This window comes from Monomorium pharaonis, chromosome 10, assembly GCF_013373865.1.
Source record: "Monomorium pharaonis isolate MP-MQ-018 chromosome 10, ASM1337386v2, whole genome shotgun sequence".
NCBI classification, from domain to species: Eukaryota; Metazoa; Arthropoda; class Insecta; order Hymenoptera; family Formicidae; genus Monomorium; species Monomorium pharaonis.
Window position 1 is genome coordinate 1720501 of NC_050476.1, and position 15032 is coordinate 1735532.

The 15032-nt window shown below is 46.0% G+C and overlaps 2 protein-coding genes across 4 annotated transcripts in view; one reads left to right on the forward strand and one right to left on the reverse strand.

Moving 5' to 3' along the window:
* Positions 1-15032, forward strand: part of LOC105834619 (mediator of RNA polymerase II transcription subunit 20) — an 85506-nt gene that overhangs the window by 53568 nt on the left and 16906 nt on the right. The gene's annotated exons all lie outside the window — the stretch shown is intronic.
* Positions 1-15032, reverse strand: part of LOC105834615 (facilitated trehalose transporter Tret1) — a 67743-nt gene that overhangs the window by 46757 nt on the left and 5954 nt on the right. For 2 of the 3 annotated variants that reach the window (XM_012677242.3, XM_036293329.1), the window contains exon 2: positions 10095-10681. The exons of the other annotated variant lie outside the window; for it this stretch is intronic. In XM_012677242.3, the coding sequence (XP_012532696.1) occupies positions 10095-10118 (24 nt within the window). In that variant the 5' untranslated portion in view covers positions 10119-10681. The remainder of the gene's footprint in view (positions 1-10094; positions 10682-15032) is intronic. 3 annotated transcript variants of the gene reach the window in all.

Genomic DNA, 15032 nt, shown 5'->3' on the forward strand with positions numbered 1-15032 from the left:
ATAAGTTCTAATACCACATTGTATAAGTGCTTTATATATTAGTGGCTTATTCGATTACCTCACGGTTATACTAATAACTACTGACCCGAGACATACGGCAATTTCATCGCGTCTTGCCACCTGCTCGACGCTATTAGATTCTACTACGGTACATGAGAGTAACTTCGTTCAACGACTGTATTTCTCCCCCTTTCCCCCCTCACGGAGAGTCGTCTCGTTACCGCACAATGAAGATCTGCGGAAGAGTTATTTCTATACGCGGCCATTCACGTTTTGTACGGCTAGCTAGCTAGCTCGTGCCCCCCAAGCGCGCGTGCAATAATGTTGCAACAATACGGATCGTCGATCGTATCGCGAGAGGCATTACCCATTCGGCTGTCAGAGTCATATCCGGGTTGTCATAACGTATAATGGCAGATTTTTCGAACGGCAATCTCGTAATCGCATTGACGTACGCGCGCGCACGAGAGAGAGAGAGAGAGAGAGAGAGAGAGAGAGAGAGAGGAGGGAAATAATAATACGAAATCGATCTATAGAAAAAAACGGAATGTTCTGGCATTCGCCTCGGAACGACATTGCTCCCCTCCGACGGAGCTCGGATCACGACGACGTCGTCTCTTTGACGCCGGCGAATCCACGAGTCTTGCGGGGCCAAACATTTGCAACGGAGTTCGAAAGGGGTATGCACGTGAAGAGTGGCGTTGAACGAAGCCCGGACGAGTTTAAAACCTGAACCTCGTCTCGAGCTTTCTCGGAGACGGGAAATCGTTTCATAAATCACGTCTCGGCTTTGCGCGCGCGTGCATGGACCGCAGGATCCCCTTCTGCCTTCTCTTGTCGTTACTTCGTAGCCGGTATGACAGCATCTCCTGCATCCTGCGACGCATTCAGCAAGCGGCTGTATCGCGCGCCGCCCTCGCAACCCGATCTCGCTTCGAACTTTTTCAACGAGTATTGCAGGGTCTACGCTCTCTCTCTCCTCGAACAAGGAGATGATAACAATCCGCCTCGGGGAACCCGCCCTTTTCCATTTTATGCACAGGCTGCGGCGCGGACGTGATTTTCAGAGAGAACGCCGAAGGAACACTGTCGACGGCTCTTTGACGCGAAATAAAAGTGAACATGATAAGCGCAGGCTAAACAGAATATTTTTATACGAGAAGTAGCTTAAACGCGTCGCGTTATTATTATTTTTTAGAATTTTTTTCATTCACGTATAACAAATAAAAGTAAACGAGGAGTGTAAATTAAATTGAATTAAACATAAATTTGTTCTTTATTGGAATAAATTGTTTTACTTTTATAAATACATTATTCGCATTATTATCGCATAGAAAATTATAAGGACGTATAATTTTCTCGAATTGGCCGTTCGAAAATTGACTGCTCGTAACAGCGCCGAAAGTCCTCCTTTTCCTCCTCGCCGAAATAACGGTAACGAGCGTCCGCGAGCTGCGGTAATCTGGACATTGTCTAGATTTAATTGGACCAGACACGATCCCGGAAACTTCCTCCTCGTTCTCGCGTCGTCGCGAAAACGATAACGAGCGGGCGAGTGTCGGCGGACGATTTCGAGTTTTAATCCGGTTAATCCCCTCGGAGGGGAAAGTTTGATTAAGTCCGCAGAGTGAGTTCGGTGTGTATAATTTCGACGAAACTTCCGGCACCCTCAGTGTGTGCGCTCGTTACACTCTTTCGGACCGTACAGGCCGCGTCCTTCCAAGCCCCGAAAGTTGCCATCGCCAGGCATCGTCTTCTTTCGTTTCGAGAGAGTGAGAAGCGCGGTGGACGCGAGTGTCGTGCGTGACGCAAGGTCGTGTAATTTCGAGGATGTTCAGTTTCCCCGTCGGTCCAGCGTTTAACCCAGTTGCTCCGACTGCAATCTCGTCTCGAGAGTCGAACAGGAGCCAGCCTGAAAACCGATACGTTTTCCCCGAGTGCGGAACCAGCGAGGAAAAGATGGAACTTTCCCCGGGCTTTTCTTCCGCGCCTCGCCGACGCGACGTCGATTATTATTGATTGTCATTCTGTCGCCGCTTACGCCGTCATTCCACCACCACTCATCGCTGTCGGATGACGCCCGACGATGATGGAGTTTTAGGTAAGTAAACGTCTCCCGATGCACGTGCTTGTTTATCTAGCTTTTCGATTAGAAAATGATGGCCGCCGCCGCGTTTTCTCTTTTTATCTCACGTACGGTCCATCAATCTTAATTAAAGACGATAAGCGGTATATCGTTCTTCTTTCAACTTACTCAACGCCTCAATAAAACGATACATTCCACTTTGCCGCGCGGAGCGGATTCAACGAGCCGAGTGTGTGAGGGGGCTGTCGCGCTTCTCGCTTGCATTTCTACTCCTGCTAATCCGGAGCGCGGAGTCCGAGAGAATTTCCTTCTACCTTTATGGAAACTTGCTCATAAGCATAAATATAGCCTGGCGTAAACTGCATGCATCACATCCACGCCAACGTTGTCTCGACGGGGCACTGCTCTGTCTCCGCTCTCCGCTCCGGAGAGCATTTACATTTCGTCCTTAATCCCGCATGATGCGTCGGCCGAGTGTCCCTTTGGCGCTTTAGATTTTCTAGCAAATGTAGACCTCCGCTCCATTAAATAAATCTGGCGATATTTCGTTCAACACAGATCTACGCGTGTCCTTCGTAGTCCTCTTTCAGGTCTGTCCGCGCGCATTCCGATATCTCTTTCGCGTATTGCAGGTATCCGCTTCTCCGTTACATTATTCCCGTCTGGCCGCGAGCCAACCCGGAGCTCCCGCGGCCTGATATTTTACAAACGGCTCAGGCGTACACAATCCAGCGAGCGAAATTATGACGCTAATTAAACGGGTCGGTTTACGACGCGATGACTCGCGCCAAGCATCATCCCTCCTCCTACATTATCCACGCCTCGAGGAGGATCAGCCCGGGCGCGCATTTTCCGCGAGGGGGAGAATGCGCATTTTTAACGATCTTCTCTTCCGGGCCCCTTAATAACGACGATAAGAAGCGTGCCGTTCTTCTACGTGGGCTTCACCATGACCGTCATAACGGACGAGTTTCCAACCTCGACTCTCGCGGACGTTGATAAATAAGTTCGAAAAACAAGCTTTTGTTCCCTTCTACGCGGGCGAACAAAAGTCTTCGATCTTCTAGTCTCGAGGTGCGCTACGTCCGGCGCTTTTTCGATAATTCTTCTTCTCTCATTGCCTTCTTCGTACACGAAGATTCATTTGACGACGTTCATCTATCACAGTTTCATCTGTCCAAGTCCCACGATCTAATATATCGTAACTTGAAACACTTGAGTCACACCTGTCCATTTCCTCTTGCCGTATGTTCGACTATATTTCCGTTATATTTCGCAAAAAGTACGAAAGCATTGTGTAAGCTATTATCCCCACGGCGAACGAATCGATACCGCGATTGCGTGAGCGACGACACCGCAGGCACGTAATCTTGAACTTTGGCGTAATGACGTTAAATTTTATGAGACACGAAGTCCTATAGTCCCAGTGCCACCTTCGGAATGGTAATATGCATAAACGGATTGTCCCACAAACTTGTACGGGTTAAGTTTACCGCAACGACGACTGATTCGCAACCGCATCGCCGATATCAACGTCATCACCGTCCTTAATGGACTGTCGTACTTCCTACCGTGTTTAACTTTCTGCAATCTAGTAAAGCATCAGGAAATTACGATAAGATTACTTTGGCGAGGAGATAAACGAATCTTCTTTATTCTTTCGAATTTTTTATAGAGGAGCTAAGAGTAATTTGTTTCAAACCAATTGTTTTTATTTGTACGCATACGGTTTTGGAAAAGTTTCAAACTGTGAATCTTCGTAGCTTTTGTCTCGCTTGAAAGCCTATCGATTAATCCGACGGAAGAGAATACTTGCGCGTCGTGCATCCCAGCGTTCTTGAGATTGTTCTAAGCCATCGCTAAGGAGATCGTAAAGAGATGCTAAGAGAAAAGAGGGAGAGAGAAAGAGCTATCTGCGGATACAACGGGGTGTTTAAGTGCACTTCGCCGCTCCGCACTCGAAGCAAAATGCATCACTGCTCCGCCGGAAAGTACAACATAAACCGGCCTGATAACACCACGCGTCCGCACGTAATGCATCGGACGCACTAACCGCATCGAGTGCGCGTTATGAGAAAGAGAGAGAAAGAGAGAGAGAGAGAAAGAGAGCATTCTAAAAAGAAGATGTGTGCTCTAGCACGGGACACGCGTTATAAAAATGAATCTTTTCTCCTTAAATTTCTTCAAGACGCGCGGTCTTTCTTTCCCTCTTCGCCTCTTTTTGTCGCCTCACCCAATCTTTCTCTCCTTTTCATCTCTTGGCGCTCCCTCCTCTCTTCTTTCCCCTGCCATCCCCCTCTCCACGGCTTCTCTAATGTGTGCCGGTGGGTCGATCGGTATCTAGGTCGCAGGTTTTGGCAGTAACGGCCCACACCCTCCCCGTCCTCCTCCTTTCTCTGCATCAACGCCACCCCTTTGTCGAAACGCAACATTGCGCCGTATCTATCGTGGATTTACGCAAATTTCAATTCTTGTATACGCGTGTCCTCTGCGCCAAACTTTTCTTTTTCATCACATCGTAACGACTGTTTTTACAAATTGTTAGCTCGCCCTGCAGAGATCTCGTCTCACTATTAGTTTAACGTGACATTTTAAACGGAGGTTAAAACGAGGTTTGAACGAGGGGGCGTAATTTTCTGAAAAAGTCGCCCGAAAGATTATTTTAAGATAATATATGATACGCTTTATGCGCGGCCAGATTATGAGCGGAACATTAAATATCCTTTTCACGGGCCGATCGATCGTTGCGACGCGATCGGTCTAATGGCCATTAATGCCGCGTAAATACGGCGTAACGCGTTGTTGACCCAAACAAAATTTCCCGACCGTATTATCGAGCCGTTGCATTAGTCTCGAACCCTATTAAATCCCCGGTGCTTTCGTCAAGAGTTCGTTACGGGATAACGGGATTGGCACGGGTCGTCCTCAATGCGCTCGCGTGTGTCAAAGCGCTCATTACGATAACGCAATAATTCTCGCCTAAATGCGGGAAAATGGAAGGAAAAAAATTTTTTTTCTTTAACACAATCGCGTTTTTCCAACGACGGCTACAACGACGAATACCGGATGATTTGAAGTTCAGTGCGATTTTCCGGCTTCCCCGTAGAGAACGTGAAAGACGATTGTTTGGGTCAACTCGATATCGCTGGCGCGATGTTTCGACGAATTACGGCAGAATATTAAGTATCACGAACGTAACGCGATCGGCGCAAAGATAAAATCTTTACATTGTTGATCTACGCGTTAGGTCCACGCGTGTCAACGTACAGTTTCGTTATCGTACCTCGCGTCTCTCCGAGTTTCTACAGTATTTATTACGACAGAACCGTACATTGACGGTAACGATGAAAGTTCGCCACGTGCGAGCGACTTACGTAACATCGCCGGATCGTTCGCCATATCCCGATATAATTCGCGTCCCTCGTAAATTCGCGCGGAATTCCGATCGAGTTCCTCGCGAATCCTCGAACGGCTACGTTAGCGATATTGATAATTCAAGCCCTCTATTGTGGCGGCACTTAATCCCGTTGGAACTCAATCACTCGACCATAATGCCCTTCGAGGGATACGGGTTGGGGATGCGCCCTTCACTTCGAATTCCATCGATTCGCGAGATCGCAGGTGTCTCAACGATCGTCAAGGATTATCTGTTAGAGGATATTTTAAATATGACGCTGCTTCATTTTGATTTTCATGACAATATTTTTCAGTGCCACACTTTTCACCTTTAGCTTCATGATTTTAGCTAAAATAAACTCGACAGAATAATAAATGCCAGCGCAACTTCTGACGGAAAGGCGAAGGTATTTTTTTCCGTTAAAAAATTTGCACTTTGTAGGAAATCCAGATGAAGCGCGCTTTTGATTGTTTGCGCGAGCTTGTGAAAACTCGCGGAACGTCTCCATCGAAAGCGGCGGGGACGATGGCACCCGCGGGGGCGTGCGCAAAGGGAAAATGGGTTAATGCGGATCTACGAACGCGCGCGCACACACACACGTGAATCAATTTGCGAATCTATATTTGCGTCCCGCGCAAACCGAACGCGAGCGTTTCAAGAGAAATCGCGTCGACGTCGGGATGGAAAAAGTATCGGCGGCGATGCGCGCGTCAATCAGCCGACCGCGCGGCTGGAAAATTGAGAGGACTAAAAAAAAAAATGGCCAGGATGGCCAGGGCTTTCGCAAGCTGTCGCGAGCTCTCGAAGGCGACGGTGACGGCAAGCTTGTCCGCGGCTATTTGACGTCTTAATTGATGCGCCTTTCCTCGTGTCTGGATACGTTTATACGTTATATATCACGATCATTTATTTATAACGAAACGAGAAGTTTGTACGGAAAGGAAATGGTGAAAAGGAAGAAAACGCGGGCCGCAGTAGCGTTACATGTAACATCTGACGTGTATATTGCATCTCGTGTCTTTCACGGGTGACTTTATAAAATCCACCGCCTGTCAAATGCCGATCTTCGGTCGCCCGTGTCACGCATACATTACCTAACATAAACACGATGCATCGGATGTTCTAATGATTATCAGAACCGCTTCTGGCGCCGAGCGCGCGCACCCTCGTCTACGAATAGGAGATGATTCAGCCGCCTCTAAAGCGTCTCCCCGACTCCGACGGAGCAAAAGAACAATGCAAGCACGATCGGCGGTGCGGCGGATTGTCTCGCGCGTGTATGCAACGCGACGCAGCGCGTCTGCGTCGCACGTGGAGCGGCCGTCTATGAATAAACACGCGATCGCGGACCTGCATCGCTTCGGCCGATGCACGCCGATCACCTGAATCTCGTGGGCGTAGGACGCGAAAGATTACCGTACGATTCAAATACGATTTGATCGTCACGCATTTGTCATCAGTGAAAAATAAACCATTACTCTGGGAAAAATAGTTTTCCCAAAATATGGTTATAATCATGGAACTCACAATTAAGTAATCAAATTGTTTGGATTGCTCGTAACTCTCTATCGTGGAAAAAATTTTGACCGGTAGTTAAACAACTTAATATATTGGTTTATGCCTCACTTAAATAAAAATTATCTTTGCGTAACTAGATATCGATAGAACTAATTAAGAGATTTGAAATAGAATTAATAGTTAATTGCAATACTTAGTTAATATAGGATTAATGTGAAAAAATAAACGTAAAATTAAAATTAAGAACAATCTAAATAATTTGATTACTTAATCGTGGACCCCGGAGCGATATATATATTAACTCTTGAAATACCAGAGTGTCCTTGACCACATTAATGATATTTCAAGTTTTAATATATCGCTCTGTTGATATTAATATTTTAATCGATTGCCTTCAGATTTGTTTTTCGACGAAACAATTAATTCTTAATCGCTCACAACTTAAAACTTCTTGCGTGCTAAGTCTTAATATATCTCTGTAGGAATTAATACTTCAATCCGTCCTCTTCGGGTCTTAATTCGGTGAGACGATTAATTTTCGATCGCTCATAACTTGAACCTTTTTGATATTCCGCGTGCTAAGACCTAAAATACATCTCCGTAGGGAATTAATACTTCAATCGGTCGTCCGCAGCTTCGCATCTTAATTCGGTGAAAGGATTAATTTTCAATCGGTTGTAATTTGAAACTTCTTAGAATTCTTATCAAAGAACTATTCGGTATCTCTATTTAAAGTAGATTCCAAAACGGCTTCTCTAAAACAATTCGAATGTGTGCGTGTGTGTATATATATATATATATTACGTACGTGTGTTTATATAAGTACTCTGTGTATAATGATTTTTCATTAGCTTCCAACAAAGTCTTTGATGCTTGAGAACCTTTGTTCGTTGTTTGCCTAAAGTGCTAAGTATTCTTGTCAGTTCTAACAATGACGACTTTGATGTCCTCGCTGCAGAATTCGTGGAACATTGCGCGTCTTAAAAAAAAAGAGTCGAATCTTTTACGGCTGTGTTGCTCGTCTCTAATAGACGAGCTGCTAATGGCGAAGCCCACTTTAAACAGAGATATGTAACACATAAATGTTTCTCCTATTCTCTAAACTGAACTCCAAAGCAATAAAATCTTACTGATGCTATATCAATCAGTGACATATGCGGTGACATATTTCCCTCTTAATTAAAATCAGTGAAAGATAGAGAATAATAATTGACAATTGACGTTTATAAGCGCAGCAAATATATAAGCAAATCAATCATCAATAATAATACATTGATTCCAATCTAGAGAGAACCTAGTTCTGTTTCATTTAATCTGCTTTTCTCGATTACTTGTTCTCTCGAGCTACTTGTAATATCAATTTCTCCCTCTCATTGCAATTGATCATTTCCTGTCGCGAAGCGAAAATACCTCGCGACATATATAACTCTACGGAAAACCATTTTGCTGATCCTTTCTAAAATTTTTTCAGGAGACATCCCTCGAACGAACGGTCGCGTATCTGATCGTAGCTTCGCCGATCCAACTTCCCGCGAGCAGTAATTTTCAGTGTCGTTGCATCGTCACGGTGATAATTACCCCGACGTATCCCCGTGGTTGCCTTAACGATCTCGAGCGAAAAGCCGTCAAGTACGAAACGGTTGTCGTCTATCTCCCGGGGGAAAAGTCATCGGCGCGGTCCGCTTTAACTTTACAAGCTCAAGCCTCGCGAAGGCTTCAGCGGGGGGTACGAAAATACGTGTCCTCTCCGTGCATCGATAATTTATTCCTTCGGTTGCAGCAGCGATTTTTCCGACGTGTCAGCGACACTTTTACCGCTATATTTTATACGTCCGCCCGCATGCACGCGATGCGGCGCGTCTCGTTGCACCCAGCTGCTCTTGATGCGCGCTACGTCTCCTCGTCAAGCACGGGAAGGCAATAATAATAATATATGTCGTGTTGGCGCGGGGGAATCGATATACAAGATGCATACATGCATAAATAATCCCACTCCACACCGCGGACGTGGCTGACTCCGGGCGTGTGAACGATACTTCCGATGTTTGAAGAGGGAGAGGTGAAAAAAAAAGTCAAACGCCACTGTTCGCAACGAACTCGGCGTGACGAACGTATCGCGAAATTTACATAGATTGCGTGACGATACGCTACAGCTCGGCGCATGGAACATTTTTTTACTCAGGAGTACTCGGGGGGAGAGAGAGAGAGAGAGAGAACCGCGCTTGGATTGTTCGTAATTATTCGAATTATCCGGGCGCTCGTTTTACGGCGTATCACGACGAGGATGAGGGAACTTTAAAACGGATAGCTTTAATTTCTCGGACGCAGTTGCGCCAGGCTAGCACGGGGAGATGCACAGGAGGAACATAGGAGAGACAGCTGGCGGTCGATATCCAGCGAGGCTGGCGCACTTGGCCTACGCGAGGTCCAACGCTTATCTATTATGTCCCGGTCATATCGCGAACAATAACCGCGCGCGGAGAGACTCTCGAATTTGTCGTCGAGCCACGCCGCACTGTAGCGGGCGCGAAACGGCCGTGTAATCTCGGCATACTTTATTAAACTGGGCCAGCGTAATTTGCGCAACAGAGGAAGAGAGCCGGAGCCGCTTCTTGCTCCGAAAATAGTTTCGTTGTAATTGCGAGCGCAATACGCCTTCGCGATCGAGGAATCATTTTTCTCTCTCTCTCTCTCTCTCTCTCTCTCTCTCTCTCTCTCTCTCTCTCTCTCTCGGGGCGGAGCGCAGCGGCGGTTAAATTTCACTTTAATATTCATCTCGACCGAGTTTGACTTCGAAGTTCGCGGCGGACGCGCTTCTTCTTCTTCTTCTTCAGCCGCGTTCTCGCGATCAAAAGCTCCCTTCCTCTCGCAGAACGAATATACAGCGACGCGGAATCGGGGCGTGTCTCTCGCGCGAGGATTTGTGCTCCGAATAGACGTTTGAATTTCGAGCTCGCACAGGGACCCTCTAGTTATCTCCCTAACGCGAGTATCTTAGCGTAAGCACCGAATAGGACGAGTCTACGGGCCCTTTCGTAGAAGTTTACTCTTTTTTTTTTCTACTTCTCCGGGGAACAGATTCAAGTTACTTACGTAATATCTATGGTTCAGTGACATCTTTCCTGCGTGTCTTCCTTCATCGGCCGCTTTCCCTTCGCCTAGGAACTCGCGCGTCGCGGCGTCGCGGCGGTTTCCATGCCTCTCCTCTCTCTTTCTCTCTCACTCTCTCTCTATCTCTCTTTTCGTTCTAGCTTCGGTCTAGTCGATATTCGACGAAGTGTCCCAGGTGCCGGGATGTTCCTCGAGGTGCTCCGTCTTCGCGGGAAGAACGTGCGCGGAAGGCAAAATTTCTCGGGCGTACAACGGAGGAGGATATCTCGCGCGCGCACATCGACAAGTCGTCGCTATCGCCTTCCTACATGGGCAGTGTTATCCTTTCCCCCCGGGGGCGCGATATCAGTCTTACATATTTATTGTCGGGGTTCCGCACTTATCTCCGGCGTCGTCATTATTGTCGCTTTTGCTCGCGATTGTTTCCTATACATCTGGGTCATACATACGTCGTCGTCGTCATCGTCGTCGTCGTCGTCGTCGAGCTATCTTGCTCTCCTTCTCTCGACTCTCCCGCGCACTATCTGGCCGTAAAACAGATTTTATTCCGTTGCGTCCGAAGGACTGTCCTGCGAAAAGAATCCCAGAATGTATTTGGAGAACAATCCGCGGCCTTAAACGTCTTCTAAAGTCGGCACGGAATCGCGCGCGACCGCGTTTTTCTTTTTCTCTTTTTGTTTTCTTTTTTGACACGAATCGCTTTAACTATGAGAGCCCACGTTTATTTATCCCGCGAGTCGAGTTAAATTCACGAGATACTCGGTGATCCCCGCTCGCTGAAAAATATTACGAATAATAAAAATTTTAATGCGGACCTAGAGGCGGAAACGTTACGTGTATTTTTAAGGGAGAGAGACATATATATCTCTCTCTTTTTTACGAATAAATTATATTATACGGTTGGAGGAAGGAAAAAAATATGGTCCACGGTTTTTTTCCGCTGAAACTTATCGTGCGTAAGTTTTCAGCAAAAACACAATCCGGAGCTGCTTAACATTTTAATGGATACTTCTTCACGCTTTTGCGAGAGATATAATTCATGCGAATCGTCTGGTTTTTTTCAATTGTGTGTTACGTTAATTTTCTTTTTTTTTAACTATGAACGAAAACACAAAAGAGACAAGACACTTCTTTCATACTTTGGGATTTACATTTGTCCGCTGTCGTCGTTGTCGAGGCTTCTTTGCGCGAATGCGATTTGCCCTTTTTCGTTCGTCGCGCAATCCGTGTCTTATCGTATCGGCCGCTGGCTAATATTGCACAAGTATAAATAGTGCGCATGCAAAACGTCACTGTTATGGGTCGGGGCTTTTAGCTCCGCCTGTAAAAACGTCGCAGTCCATTAGTGGTGCCGTCGACGATGCGACGTTACTTCGCGTGCGCGCGATGCAAAAATTTAACGCTGCTCCGCGTCCGTCGTCGTCGTCGTTGTCGTCGTCGTCCGCGCTGGAAGAATGCACTGTCCGACTGTTATTACCCGCGCTGTTCGTAACGAAACGGAAATAAAATCGTATGCGCGACGTAGAACGCGCCTTATGGCCCGTCCGAGGCGTTAAAAAAATATACGACAGGGAGCCCGCGTCGGCGAGCAAAGCGGAACGCGATTTCTCGAATCTCACGCGCTTTATCGTCCGTTTCACGGAAAGCTATCGCCGATGATAAAAAATGAAGCTTGTTTGGCACAGTCTTTTTTTTATCTCATTATTTCGTTTATTAATACGAATTATTAATATGAATGTTGATGAAAATGGACGAGTTAATACTGATGCTAATTATATCGCTGTAAAAAAACTGATAGAAATTTTATTTAATAATTTTACACACAGAAAAATTAATTCTACTGCTAAGAAAAGGACGTACTCGATTTATTACTTTCTTTTTAGTAACAATTATCTTTAACGAAAAATGTCTTTTTGATAATAGTCTTGCAATATATTCTTCTTACAAATTTTATTATCGTGTATTTAAGGGAAGAATTTTGAAGTTATTATAAAAATTGTATTCAAGATAAATCAGAGAATAATAAGCGGGCCAAATTTTTCTTTTAACTTATCCTTGATTGGAATATTAAATTATTAAGATTCCAGAATATATTTTGAATAAATTTGATGCTTGTAACCTAAATAGATATGTGTATTTATGTTATATTTAACATAATATTTAATTGATACTTAATTAGATATACATTTTTTCCACACATGTACACACACATATAATATGTACACAGTTTATTTAAAGTAAATCTTGTTTCAGCAAACCGTTATTATCAAAAAAAAATTCTTTACAGTGATAATCGTTACTTGCATAAAATAAGAAAACTAAAAGTTGAGTCATCACTTTTCTTATATAGTAAGAGAGTGATGCTTTTCTGCGTACACGCGGCTTGATTCTTCAGCGACCTCGAAGATAAGTATCTTTTAATCCGACACAGATTTCTGCCGGTCGCAGAGATCGGCGACGCGCCGTCGCGCCGGCTATTGTTCCTCTCGTTTCGAGACTCCGAAGTGTTGCCGTTGCTGCCAATATCGGCACCGAGACGACGCAATATCGGGTCACGAAGTCCAGTCTCGTGTCCCTGGCAGCAGCCGGCCCGATAACTCACGCGACGACGCACCGACGAGACGGCCATTAATTCGATCGAATTTACCCCCTAATTACCGTTGAATTAACCCCCGTAACTACCGTTGAGATTTCGCGCCAAGCGATTTGCTCCCCGCGCCTCTTCTCGATATTACTAAACGATGCATCGCGACGCATCAGGGCCCAAATTACGGACACGGACGTTGATCGATTGTTCGAGAATCGATTTCATCGGTCCCGTTTTAAACGTGATATTTAACGACGGTTGGCAGACGCGAGTTGGCATTTCACGAACTCTTTCTGCATAATTGCATTTTCTTAAATAAAAAATTTCTCATGTGCCTCTTGCATCGCGCAACGACGTGTCTCTTCATCAATCAATATCGTGGAGCCGTGTGACATGAATAATTAACTGTTACGTAACGGTTCGAGGCTCTGGCGCTGCCTCTTGATCGGCTATCGCGAGATTTGCAGATTTACGATGGCGTTGGTTATGCAGTTGCATTTTTTACAGAATCGACTCCAGGTCGCAATCGCATCGGGGTACATATATCGTTCGCGAGTAAACGGAAATCGGTCGATTTTATCGCCAACGATTTATTTCCGATCTCCATCCTAGCTTCCAATCGGGGTGTCTATCTACTAGCGCTGACTAGCGATCGATCGATCGGACATCAATTACGCAGGAACGCGTGACGCCGGCAGAAACGTTGTATTTTTCCGCAACGCCCGCGGCGAAATTCCAACGGTCTGTCGATCGTTAATTTAAAAAACATGCATCGCGACTCTCTCTCTTTCTCTCTCTCTCTCTCTTTCCGCGACTGTTGATGCGCAACCCCCTTTTAATCCACGTGCGACGTCCCACGTAACCGTGTAGTAATTCCTAGCGCACAACTCTCGTATATCTTCGTACCGGGATTAAATTATTGTTTACCGGTTATTGTGCGATCTGTTCAGCTATACATGTTCAGTCGCATATTAAATGTTTATTCTCTCGCGCGGCGATAAACGTCGCGAATTGCGGGCGTGCGAGATGCACCACGGTGCTTTATAGGCGTAAGAAAAATAAGAGACCTAGCGTAAGAAAGGAAGGACGAACGAAGACAGACAGACCGCAGTAATACGTCCCGGCTCGTTTGTAGGATCTGTGACAGCGGAGCCAGCGAGAGGATATAAAGAAGGGGACAAGTAAAGAAGGAGAGAAGAATCCCTTGTGCTCCTCTCTCTACACTCGGTACGCAGGTTTCTACAAAGCATCTCTCTTTTTCTCTCCCTCGATCTCTCTCTCTCGTTCGCGCAGGAATAAATCATGAGACGCCGACTCTGGCTGGCTGAAAAGTTTTGATCCCTGTACCGCTACGAGGATCTTACGGCGGCGTCTCTCCTTGAGACGAGGCGACCTTTCCATTCGCGTCGCGCGTAGAATACGATCGCAATTGCACCACGAAAACGACGATGGCAGGATCCGTTGCAGCGTCTTTATATGCGCGAATGAAAACGGGCGCTCGTCTTCGTGTGCGACGGCTTCTCGCAATCGATCAGAATTAAATGACAATCTCTGTGACACGGATAAATCGCCGGCGAGTGACTCTCTCGCGGGTCTCGTCGCGAATGATTTTATTTAAAAAGGAAAAATTCACAGGTGCACGGAATGCGCGAGAGTCACGGTAAAATATCGGAAAAACCGACAGCCATTTCCGAATAAACGTCCGTTTATTGCTCATTTAGCATTGCTGTAATTATCTACCTATTATACAATAATATGGCAGAGGAGAGGAGTATATTTTCCCCGCGCGTCCGGGATGATGCCGTTAACCGGCATTATGATGCGCGCGACGCGTTTCGCCGCGATTGTATTTGACGTCGACGTAATAACCGTGAATGATATTCGTTAGCGTGTTTGTTTAATATCGGGAAAACGCTACTCGACGTCACGTTCAATTATACTCGATCGGAAACTTCTATTGCAACGCGCGCGCAGCGAGTTTTTCCTCCCCCGAGGGGAGGAGGCAAAGATCTCGACTGCGGTGCGTGCCGTTAAAGCGCGCGGGATCCGTTTGTGAATGGTCTTTAATTACGAGTTTATTGATGTCGATCGGCCGTCACCGCGAACGAAAGCCGTGGTACAACGGAGCGTGTTTTCGCGTTTTCCCGAGAGAATTCCCTTTTCGCGCTCGAGAATTAATTTCGCGGTAAACATTACCATCAAATATCTTTGAGGAAACGACTCGTTGAACTCGGTATATTCCGTAATTTTCCCCATTTGCCAGTTTCCCAGTGGCGCCTACCACAATTACCTTCACCTTGTTCTTTTATATAATCATAATTAGTTCTAATTAG